The 12,715-nt window shown below is 33.0% G+C and overlaps 1 protein-coding gene across 1 annotated transcript; it reads left to right on the forward strand.

The window, feature by feature from the left end:
* Positions 1-2,258: 2,258 nt before the first annotated feature.
* On the forward strand, positions 2,259-5,622 carry LOC145795175 (receptor-like protein EIX2). The gene has a single exon (XM_082878290.1). It carries the CDS (start codon positions 2,304-2,306, stop codon positions 5,502-5,504), a length of 3,201 nt encoding a protein of 1,066 aa, XP_082734416.1. The 5' UTR covers positions 2,259-2,303; the 3' UTR covers positions 5,505-5,622.
* Positions 5,623-12,715: the final 7,093 nt, after the last annotated feature.

Genomic DNA, 12,715 nt, shown 5'->3' on the forward strand with positions numbered 1-12,715 from the left:
GCTACCACGTAGCTATAACCCTACAATTATTGTGCAATATTTTAGTCTTATTGTGCAAATTATGGCATACTTTTAAATGTTTGATCTCGTGAAAATTTCTTGTCTTTACAGGTACTAAAAGAACTGATAGGAAATCGCGCCTCTAGTGGTTGATCATTTTATAGTATGAGATTGCAGATTTAATTTTTATAGGGAAAAATTACGTAACGTTTGGTAGATTTTTAGAATTATGATTTAAGAATAGAGTGATATTTTGAGTTTGTGAGTTTTGAAATTATGATTTGAGTATGAAAATTTTGTTTGGTTATAAGTTTTGAAAAAAGTTTCGAATTGAGTTTCAAATGAATGGTGTGACATATGATATTTGATTCAAAAATTTACAACTCATAACCAAACACACAACCCAAAATTCTATTCAAAGCTCATAAAAAAAATTTAAAAAATATTTCAAAAATATTTTTTTATTTAAAAAAAAAAAAAAAAAAAAAAAAAAAACACTGTTCCGGTCAACCGGCTGGACGTTCGGAGGAATGACCGGATAGACGTGTTTTGAAAAATGGGTGTGGAATCAATTTTTGAAAGCGCTAACCAAACGCAACACTCAAAGCAAGGAATAGAACTAGAATTCTAGAGCTCTACCAAACAGAGCCTTTTTTTTGTAATGTTTATTTATTTTTCATTGTGAAAGTTATATGTAATTGTTCCGTTGAAATTGGTAATCGTTGATTTTCAAGTCAGTTTGATATAATATTTTTCATATTTGTAAGGGTAAATTACTAATAGGTCCTAATAGTTGGACTTAATTCCCAACCAGTCCTATTAAAAATAAGTTCTAATACAATCATTGCTAAAAATAATTTTTTGTGACGATTTTTTACATTTGTCCCTAAAAATTGACAACTAATGACTTTTTTTTGTCATAATTTTTATAAATTATCGTTAAAATTTATAAATAATGACATTTTTCTGTGACAAATTTTTCAAACTGTTGCTGAAAGTTAAAAATTGGTAATTTTTTTTTTTTGTGATGATTTTTTTAAACTGTCGTTAAAATTTATAATTAGTAACATTTTTTGTGATAAAATTTTGAAACTATCGCTGAAAATTAAAACTTAATGACTTTTTTTAGTAGTATAAGATGAAAAATGACATTATATTATCATACGATCTATTAAATGATAAGTTCACTTAGCAGGACCTATACGTAAATTTTTCTTATTTTTCTATCACAATCCCCTCCCCCCCCCCCAAAAAAAAAAAAGGGAAAAAGGCAAAAAAGGGAGAGAAGGTAAATTACACTAGTAACCCCTTTAGTTTAATTTAAATTTTATTTTAATCGCTATAATTTCATATTGAACTATTGAGTCCTGACACTTGAAATCTAATTTTAATTTGGTCTTTCTATTTGACTTAGGGGAGCCTCAAATTTTTTTAAAATTTTATATATTATATTAAAAAAATTTAAAAATAAAAACTATAATGGCAATGTAATTGGAAAAATCGCGGCCCACAACATTTTCCCTCCCGAGGTACGACTAATGGCATGGGAAGGTGGTGTCCTATTTCTTAGTTTGGTGAAGGAGGTGGGGTTGAGTGGGAAATGGAGGGGGACGACCGTAATTGAGTGATCGGGAAACAATCAAATGATAATGTATTGTAATTAATGTGTGGCTATGTGGCATAAGCCAGGTGGTTGTCCAAAGAACATATATTTAGTTTTGGAGTTTCTAAAAATATTTTTTTTAATTTTTAATTTGTATTTTTTAATTTTTAGTATTTTTTTGATGTTTTAATCATTTTTTTTTAATTGTTTGGATTTACTTAATCTAATAAATACACTTTTTCATTAACCTATAATAATTTTTAATAAAAACAATTGAATTTAATTTTCCCTTGATTTTTTATTAGCACCTATTATAGCCCATTTTTAATAAAAGAATCTAGGAAGATCAAAGCTTATAACGTTGTCTTTTTTCATAACAACTTTCTATAAATTCTTAATAAATTATAAATCTTTTTACTAAGTTTACATACACTCACACTCACAACATGTGTAATTATTATATATAATTATATTTCTTACTTTCATCAGTCAGTAAATATTCAATAATTCAACAACACTATTATCTTTTTGTCCTTTGATTAAGGCATCCAATGCCTTATTCAACTCCAATTTGGAATGTTGCACAAAAAGTCTTAGTTATGGACCAGACATTGCACTATAAATAGCAAACTCACTAATAATATTAGACACAAGTTACAGACCAAATCCAAACCAAATCCAAATTGTTCTGTTTGTTCGCATGATCATGGGTTTATCCATGACAACTACATCAACTCTTTTTTACATTGCCTTTCTCACCATTTCATCATTTCATAATTGCTTTTGCGATGGAAGCTCCAATATTGTTTGCCTTGAAACTGAGAGGCAAGCCCTACTAAATTTCAAGCATGATCTTAAAGATCTTTCAAACCGATTGTCCTCTTGGACTGGTCAGGAATGCTGTCAATGGGCTGGTGTTGTCTGTGACAACTCAACTGGCCATGTCCATGAGATCCACCTTCGTAATCCTTATGGTAATTATGGAACTCGAGGTGAGTACCAAACTTATTTGAGGAATATGTTAGGGGGCAAGATAAATCCTTCTTTGCTCGATTTGAAGAACCTTCGTCACTTGGATTTAAGCAGGAATGATTTTGGAGGGGCTCACATTCCTAACTTTATTGGCTCAATTGGAAGTTTGAGATACCTCAATCTGTCTTATGCTGGATTCAGTGGAATCATTCCTCATCAGTTGGGAAATCTTTCCATGTTGCGTTATCTTGGTCTCTGCAGTGTTTTTGATGTTTATGGTGAACTAGAGCTACGTGATGACAATTTGCAATGGCTTCCAGGTCTTATTTCATTACAACAGCTTGATATCCGTCAAGTGAATCTTAGCAGAGCATCAAATTGGCTACAGGTGATAAACACACTCCCCTCTTTGGTAGAATTACATTTGTCTAGTTGTGAACTTAACTATGTTTCTCCTTCAATTAATATTAACTTTACACTTTCCATCCTCGACCTCTCCAATAACAATTTTGAGTCTCCTATACCCAGGTGGATTTTTAGTATGAGTAGTCTAGTTTCCTTGGATATCAGTGGGTGTAACTTTTATGGTTCAATTCCTAGTGGTCTTCAAAACATGACTTCTCTTAGAGTGTTTGATGCTTCCATAAATAATCTAAATTCTACGATACCTGAGGGGTTGTTTAACCTCAGTAGCCTCATTTCCCTACGCTTAGGCTTTAATAATATTCATGGACCAATTCCAATTGGCCTTTTGAACATGACTAGCCTTAGGGATATTTATTTGCCAGGGAATGCTTTCGAGTCTAACTTTCCAAATTGGTTGTATAGTTTTAGTCATCTTGAGTCCCTCAATCTTGGGGGCAACCTCTTGCAAGGGGTAATCTCAAATGCCATAGGAAACCTAACTTCCCTGTTTAGTCTAGACTTGTCATTTAATCGACTTGAGGGGAGAATACCAAGGTCATTGGGAAACCTTTGCAAATTGAAGCAAATTGCTTTATCACGTAACAATTTTGACGGAGAGGTAGCACAAGTTATTAGAAGTTTCTCTCGATGCATGTCAAATGGATTGGAGTGGGTGGAATTAGAATGGAATTATCTTCTTGGTCATTTGCCAGATGAGCTTGGCCAATTCAAAAATTTAGCCTACTTTTCTATTCATGGTAACTTCATTTCCGGTCCCATTCCAATGTCAATAGGAAGATTGTCATCCTTGATAACTTTAGATCTTTCTAATAATCAGTTGAATGGAACTCCTCCACAAAGTCTTGGGCAACTTGCAAAGTTGGAAAGGTTGTATATATCGTATAATTTGTTGAAGGGTGTTGTGTATGACGTTCACTTTGCCAATCTCACAAGACTGTATATCCTAGATGCATCTGGGAACAGTTTAACCTTTAAGGCAAGTGATAGATGGATTCCCCCTTTTCAAATTGAAGTTTTGAGGCTGAGCTCATGGCAATTAGGACCACAATTTCCGCTATGGCTTCAATCCCAAGGAAAGTTACATGAGCTGGCCATAGCAAGCACAGGAATTTCAGATTCCATGCCGACCTGGTTTTGGAGCAAACCTTCCGCATTTGTATATTTGAATCTTTCCAATAACCAAATTCAGGGAGAGATTCCAAGAATACTTAATGCTCGCTGCACAATTGATATGAGTTCCAACAACTTTAGTGGTCAATTACCACTCATCCCCTTTAATGTGGGTTTGATAGATCTTTCAAAAAATTCTTTTTCAGGATCTATTTACCACATGTTGTGTGGTACGATGGATGAACCAAACACAATACTGAGATTTCTTAATCTGGGAGACAATTTTTTGTCAGGAAGGATTCCTGATTGTTGGAAGAATTGGCCATCGCTGGTAAGCATAAAATTAGAAAACAACAACTTGAGGGGTGCCATTCCACAGTCCATTGGAATTTTAAATTTCCTCCAGTCATTGCACCTGAGGAATAACAAACTCTCAGGAGAATTGCCTCAATCTTTACAGCAATGTAAAAAATTGCTAATCATTGATCTGTCTGAAAATGAATTTATTGGAAACATACCAACTTGGTTAGGGAATTCATTTTCGGAATTGATAGTTCTCAATGTCCGATCAAATAAGTTCCAAGGTGACATTCCACATGAACTATGTTGTCTAAGTTCTCTTCAAATCTTGGACCTTGCACATAATAATCTCTCAGGACCCGTGCCAAGATGTTTCAACAATTTTAGTGCCATGGCAAAAAAACAAAACTCAAGTGGTGACATATCGTACATCGAAGGTTTTGCAGAATTTCTAGAAAATGCAATTCTGGTGACCAAAGGAAGAATTTTTGAATATAGCACCATTCTTCAATTGGTGACAAGCATGGATCTTTCGAAAAATAATTTATCTGGAGAGATCCCCGAGGGACTAACTACACTTGTGGAGCTACGATCATTGAATTTGTCTGGAAATCATTTAACAGGAAGGATTCCAGAGCATATTGGTGATATGGGGCTACTAGAATCCCTTGATTTTTCTCTAAACCAACTTTGGGGTGAAATTCCTTCGAGCATGTCGAGTTTGACATTCCTGAGTCACTTGAACTTGTCCTATAACAATTTGATTGGACGAATTCCATTAAGTACTCAGCTTCAAAGCTTAGACAATTCTAGCTTTGTTGGAAACAACCTTTGTGGACCTCCACTCGCAAACTGCGACTCAAACATGATCAAACCGAAAGTTGGACATTCTGGCAATGAAGAAGAGGAGGGATTTCCCGAAGTGTGGTTCTTCGCAATCTTAGCACTGGGATTTGTTGTTGGTTTTTGGGCTGTGGTGGGTCCTTTACTATTCAAGATGTCATGGAGAATTGCTTACTTTCAATTTCTAGATGGTATTGGGTATGAACTTTTCAATTTTTATTTTAAATGTCGGTCTATCTTTTGTAATTAAAAGAAATTGGCGTTTGTGCCTTCATAAATAAAGTTGTGATGTACGAAAAATATTTTGTAGTTTCAGTTTTATAAAGTCATGTTTGATAATAATAAGTGGTCTCCAAGGTCAATTTCAACTTCGCCCTTCTCCTTGCTTTAGCTAGTTTGCAATTATGTAGCGTGAAAAGAAAATTATGGTAATTCACCAGGCCATTTTATGTAAATATGTTGCAATTCAAGCTTATTTGGCAAGCTCAAAATGAAAGAAATTTCACGTTGTTTGGTTAAACTCAATTTTTTTGAAAATTAAGTTTTTTCTTTCTTTTTTTTTTTTAAAAATTTTAGTGAATTTTTTAATATTTTACTCAAATGTTTTATAAAAAAAAAATAAAAAAATGAAATTCAATGCATTTTGGTATTTTGTTGTATTCTGTAAATTTTTTAAAAAAATTTGTACAAATTTTATACTTTTTAAGTATATAAGATTAAGTGGATCCAAAAAATAAAAATAAAAAAATTGATTAAAATATTTTTAAAAATCACTAAAAATACAAAAATATGAATTAGAAAGTCAGAACACTGAAAACACCAAACCATATATATATATATATATATATATATTATGGTTCTTTTTTCCGTCGGTCAATAATTTATTTTTTATTTTTTTTAGGATATGAAAAACATTATATTAATAAAAGACAATAATAGTACATAATCAACACCCCAAAGGGCCATCCCAGCCAAACAACAAAACAAACAACAAACAACAAACAACAAAAAAGAAATCCGCAAAAAATAACAGTTATGATCCAAAAAAAACTACCAATCTGCTTAAAGATGTGGTCTGGAAAGTAAAACGGACTTGAAAACCCACCGTCCCCAGTTAATTACTAAAGTTTCCGAGTGTTTTAAATTAGAAAAAATTATCAATAACTTTATTTTTTTTTTTCCAAATTATCATTCAGTTTTATCACCTTTAAATTTGTACAATTAAGTACTACTACTTTTCTTTTTTCTTTTTTTTTTTAACTTCTCCCAAATTGCTTTCAGTCTGCATAATAGTATTATTGAATTCCAATTTTACCTTTCAGCATGTGAACTAAACGAATTATTATGATCATTTGAAGACGTCTGCGACAAACTATTAATTTATTTTTTTTGTTTTGGTGTTTAATAAATTATGACCAGGTTTCCTTTTCTCAAATAAATATTAATTTGTTATCAATATGATTCATAGATGAAAAATAATATATGAGTTCACTTTTTAAACTTATTTTTTAGATTTATTGACAGATAAGTAAGATAATTAGTTGATAATTAAAAAGAATATAAGAGAGAGATAACATATAAAAAAAATTGATTGGTATTGATCATTGAATTTAAAAAATGAGAAGCCAAATCTTGTGTTCTATTACTAAGTTGAATATCTCTTTCTATTTGACTATTTGTGCTTTTCTTTGTTAAAATATTATTTTGAAGGATTTTAGTGAAAATCTAGGTTTAAAGAAAAAAAAATTTAAAAATTTAGATTTGTCCCGTGATAAGTGATTATCAATTTAGGTAATCCAATTAAGAATTATACAACTATGATCAATGTAGAGAAGAGAGTACAGAAAAATATTCACGACACAAGATTTTTTTCCGTGAAAAAATCACAATTGGAATCGCACCAACTTGTGATAAAAACCACAGGCCCTCGGTCAGACGAATAATCCACTATGAAAGAAAAATAATACAAAAGATAAAAGGACACTCCTGTAACGTCCAAAGAAAATAAAGTACATCAACCACAGCTCTTTATGATAACATAAATAATTCTCCAACACTTGAATACACGATCATAAGGTGTTTACAAAATAGTCCCACATGCGGGTATACATTCAATGACTTCGATACATGAATTTATAGCATGTAAAACATCTAGTCAAAATAAATAAATATCCTCAAGGGCTACAAAGTCCAAGGCTTAAGCCCGGTTACACAAAATGGTTGCTCGAACCTATACAAGTATAGCCCTTGGCTTACAAAAATAATTACAATCACAACAAAACAAGAGCCTTGTACTGTCAACACATATATCTACGCACTTAGTTTGGCGGAAACACATCTTTTCCTGCACCAAAATCCCATAAGGCGAGCAATAAGCCCAATAGGAAAATCTTAACAAAGTATATACATTTTATACAAATCTCATTAAATGGAATATACATGTTATGCCATACCTTTAAAAAACGTCTCATCTTCATCCTTTGAAAACTCTCATGCACAATGAAATCTTAAAATTTCAACAAAATTCAACAATTTAAAATTAAGTTCAAAGGGGTGGTAAATACGACTCAGATAATCCCTAGGTTGGTGTCTACAAGTAGGCATAACTAGCACTACCAAAACCCCCACTTTACCGATAGCTAATCGGAAGGTACGTGGTACCTCATCCGCAAGTGTTTTCGGTCTTTCACCCTGGACATTCAGACCAACTTAATCAATTTCATCTACACCTCTATCCGGACTTGCCAACGTATTTCTTCCAAAACATTTCAATGATATCTTATTTCACAACATTCCTTTCTCAATACAAATGTTTTCAAATCTCAAACTCAAAAAAAAAATTTAACAACCAAATAAATTAAAATACCAATGTAACATATATCAAGGCAATTATAATAGTCTTCCACTTGCAACATTTCCACGCAATTCCTCCATTTTGATTCACAATTTCCATTTCCCTTTTTAATGCAATCTCACAACATAAACATATAAGAATTTATATCTATTCAAGAGTAGCAACACTGCCACATTTCATGCATCTTCAACCATTTAATCATTTCGCGACAATATTCACATTGTTTAATGACAACTTCAAAACAATTATATCATAAATTCCATGGGATTTTTCATATACACATACATCAATAAGAATTTCCCAATCCTCCATTCATTCCAACATTTTATAGAGCAAAATTATAAGTTTTCCAATTTATATAAAAAAAATTCTCAAATTTTTAGGTTTTTCCCAAGCTAGGCAAAATCCCCATTTTTTTTTTTTTTTTGAAAGAAGCTCTCCAACACATCCTTCATTATTAATGTAGTTCAACTCTCAAGAACTTTTTGAAAACAATGTGTGAACCCATTTTTAAACTCATCAATACTCTTGAATCAAAATCAAGTTTCAATACCACAAAAGAGAGTTCCATGAAATCAATAAAATCTTGTAAAAATATATATGTAACTCTAAGAAAATCCCTACCTTAAATTTTGGAGAAAAAAAGATGAGAAACCTCCAAATTTGACGGTGTTGAAATCTAATCTCCACTGCACAAAACGAAGCCCTCAGTTAGCTTTCCAAATTTAATGAAGGATGTTGGACCAAAACTACGATGGATGACAAGAAATCAAGAGTTTATGATGTTTGGTGGAGGTTTTTAGAGAGAAGAGAGAGGAAAATATATTTTTAGAGAGAGAGAGAGAGATATGTGTAAAAAGTGAGATACACTCAGTCCAAGAAAAGAGAAAAAGACATATTTTTGGACTCAGCGAACTTCCGCACGTACCGCACCCCCATCCGCACGTGCGGCACTCTCCCCCACACCTTCTTCCGCTGGTGCATATAAAGCAGAATGCATCATTGACAACCCCCTCTTCTCCGCACCTGCAGCCTCACGTCCCGCACGTGCGGCCCCCGCTCCGCGCATGTCGCCCAAGCCCCTGCACGTGCGGTTCTGCTTCCCAGCCAGAAAATTTCCCAGCTCAACCCAGTGACACCCCAGATCCAACCCCACACCTTCGGCAACAAGTGAAACTCAAAATTAAAATAAATAAGAACGAGAATTTTGAGAAAAAGTTTTCAAAAACAACAAACCCAACAATTGACAAGACCTTACATTAGAACCTGACATTCTAACAAGAGTAAACCCAACATAACTCAAAGAGGATGAGGCAAATTATGTACCCAGTCATCACACTCTAGGGCACACGAGTTCACTCCACAGCACACGACTTTGTTCGATCTACAGGTACCTCCACATTCTTCACTTGATATCCACCACGGTTTTTAAATAGTCAAGACCCCAATAACTCCAAAATTCACCGAAGCATACAATCGTGGAATCCACCACAAAGGTTCACTTTTGAAAGGTGTGAAGAACTTTTTAAAGCTTGATGATTAACTTGAAACATTTATGATCTAATGAACCATCAAGCAAATATGAGAGTATTATAAACAATCCACACTACAAAGATCACTCTCAAACACTCTCTCAACAAAATAGATCTCTCTCAAAAATAATACTCACTACATAAAAATAATCCCTCAAGATAGGAAGTATTCAAAAAAGCTAGGAGAGAGCACTTAGAAAAATCTGTGAGAGGTACCAAACATTTCACCCGGGCTTGCTTTAAATAGACCAGGTAGAGAACAAATTCATGGGCATGGTCCAATAGGTCGCGGGCGCGGTATGTAGCTTCGCAAGCGCAATCTCTCTTCGCGGGTTGCAGAGAAAAAAAGTACGGGGAGAGTGAATTTCGGAGGCTTCAAATCGCGGGAGCGATATTCATATATCATGGGCACGAGATTTGAGTTCACGGGCACGATCATCCCTTCGTGAATCGCGGGCGCGATGTTATGTCTCGCGGGCCCAATGAGGCATGAGGCATGAGCTACTTTTGCAAACTTTTGCTGCTGAAATCTCCCATGTTCTCCACGTTTTGCCAGACAAACAGCCTCCCTTTTTGGCTGTAAATCACACAGGCTTGTCTACAAAAGATAGCCAACAAGATCAAAAGATTTTGACTAACAAAATCAAGAAAACTTTAGCCCATTTCATGTCAACAAAAACAACCAGAAGCTCTCATATTTTTTTAACCCACATCTTGAGCCACCAAACTTCTCTTGATCTGCAACTTTTGTTTTTGAAATTTCCAACCATCATATCAATTGTTATATATTATTTACTAATAACAATAATAATCTCCATGTTTTTTGTTTTGTTTTGTTTCCTTTCTTGATTCCCACATTGGAATATAAAGAAATCTCTACACTTTCCCTTGGACAGAATTCAATATTTCGTTCCCTCCATTCACTTGGAATTTAAATTTTTAGTTTGGTTCCCACATAGAAATATTGAGCTATAAGTGTGCTCTCATCTACTACAAATAAAGGAAGGACTTTTTATATTCCTTTAAGTTTCCATTGGAGATCTTCCATTGAAGATATCCATCCATGAGATGGAATTTCTAGTTCTCTTGATATATATATATATATATATATATATATAATATGTATACATAGAAAGAAATAAATAAATAAATAAAATATTTAAACAAATGGATAGTTTGGGACCATTTGAATCAATCAATTTTAAAATTTCAAATTCAGAGATCCTAAAAAATATTTAAACAAACGGACAATTTGGCACCACTTGAATAAATCAGTTTAAGATTTCAAATTTAGAGATCCTAACCACTAGTTGGTTTATGGACGTTGGGAAACAGTTTGAACTTTTGAATTCCCTAGTTGGTGTCTGTTCATGTTCCATATAAGGAACTCTCTTTAACAACCCATAGGCACTTAAGCTCTATTTAGTTTATTTTTTGAAATAAGTTGAGTTTTGAGTTATATTTTAAAAAATAAGTTGTTGAAAAAAGTTTTGAAAATTGAAATTTTTTTTGGATATGAGTTTTGAAAATAATTTTGGGATGATTTATTATTATTATTATTATTATTATTATTATTTATTTTTTATTTTTTGTAGTTGAATAAATGGGTATGAGATAAAATTTGATTGATTGATGTATAAAATGTGAGAATGAGAGAAAAGAGAGGAGAGAGAAAAAGTGATTGATTGATTTATTAATATATAAAAAAAAAAAGAGGAGCGAGGAGAGAAAAAAAAATTTTGAAAAGAGTTTTGAAAATTTGTTAACCAAACATGTTTTTTGATTTTTTTTTATCCAAATATTAATTTAAAAACTAAACCAAATGTTGCCTTAGTTTTTTCCTGCAAATTTTCTTCACTGTTTTCATTCTGAGTTTTCTGGGTTAAGGTTTTGGTTTAGAAAACAACTAAGGAATGCAACTGTAGTATTGTTTTCTAGAATAAGACATTGTATCCTAAAAATATAATTTCCAAGAGACCTTTCGTATAATAGAGAGGAAATTACTATCTTAAAGAAAGCATCCTGGATGTGCCTTCCTTTGAGTGTTCTGTTTTTCTTCTTTAGTAAATTTGTTTTTCTTTTATAAACAGTTTTTTTTTTTTATATATACAACAATTTTAAGATAGCAATTTTGTATCCTACAATGGTGATCAAGACACAGATTCGTGAAGTTAAAAGGCTTGAATGTTTCTATGGCCTAAACTACAAACATTGAGTATGAAGATCTTTTTCTAACTTATTGTTGCAGAAGTTGCTTATGTGCTTTCGGTTGCCTACCCTAAAACAAAAGTGTCTCTGACAACTGATGGAACCAACGCTACTGATGGTACTAGTACATCCGAGGAGCCTTGACAGAAACTCAGAAAAAATGGATGGAGAATGATTGTGTGCCGTTTTATCATTCTCAATGCAATGACAAATGTACTGTTCAACATTTTCCACAAGTATACAACAACATTGGAACTCTAGCATGCGATACAACACAGGTATGTTACTGAAGATGCCGGTAATCGGTCTTTCCTAATGTCAAAGTATATTGATTTTAAAAGGGGGATTTAGTCAAAACCCCATCATAATATAATTTTAATGCATTAAGGACAAGCACAAAAAGTTTTCCTTGAAAAGTTCAACACATACCACTATTATCAAAATATTAAACTTTAAAATAATATAACTTTTGATATAAATATCGGTTTTTAATAAAATTAGTATTTTTAGAATCCTCTCATCAAGATCTGTTAAAACCTATCACCTACTTCACCCACTTAAACCTACTCCACTAAACCTAACCCACTACACCACTACCACCTCACCTACTCCACTAAACCTAACACACTACACCACTACCACCTCCACTTCACCTACTCCTTACCTACTACACACTCACCCTCTTCTATATATAGGAATCATGAATCATTGTAATAAATATAACATTATATCAATCAATAATACAATTTATTCTCTTTCTCTCTCTATCAATATTTCTTACATGGTATCAGAGCGAGGTTGAAAACTTAGTAATTCCGCTTCACCGGCGGGCGGCAGCCTCGCCTTGGCCGCCCGCCGGACCTCTAC

This window comes from Camellia sinensis, chromosome 1 (genome assembly GCF_055761805.1).
Source record: "Camellia sinensis isolate YWXY chromosome 1, ASM5576180v1, whole genome shotgun sequence".
NCBI classification, from domain to species: Eukaryota; Viridiplantae; Streptophyta; class Magnoliopsida; order Ericales; family Theaceae; genus Camellia; species Camellia sinensis.

Coding starts and splice junctions, on each gene's coding strand:
- LOC145795175 (XM_082878290.1), top strand. CDS start 2,304: ATGATCATGGGTTTATCCATGACAACTACATCAACTCTTTTTTACATT.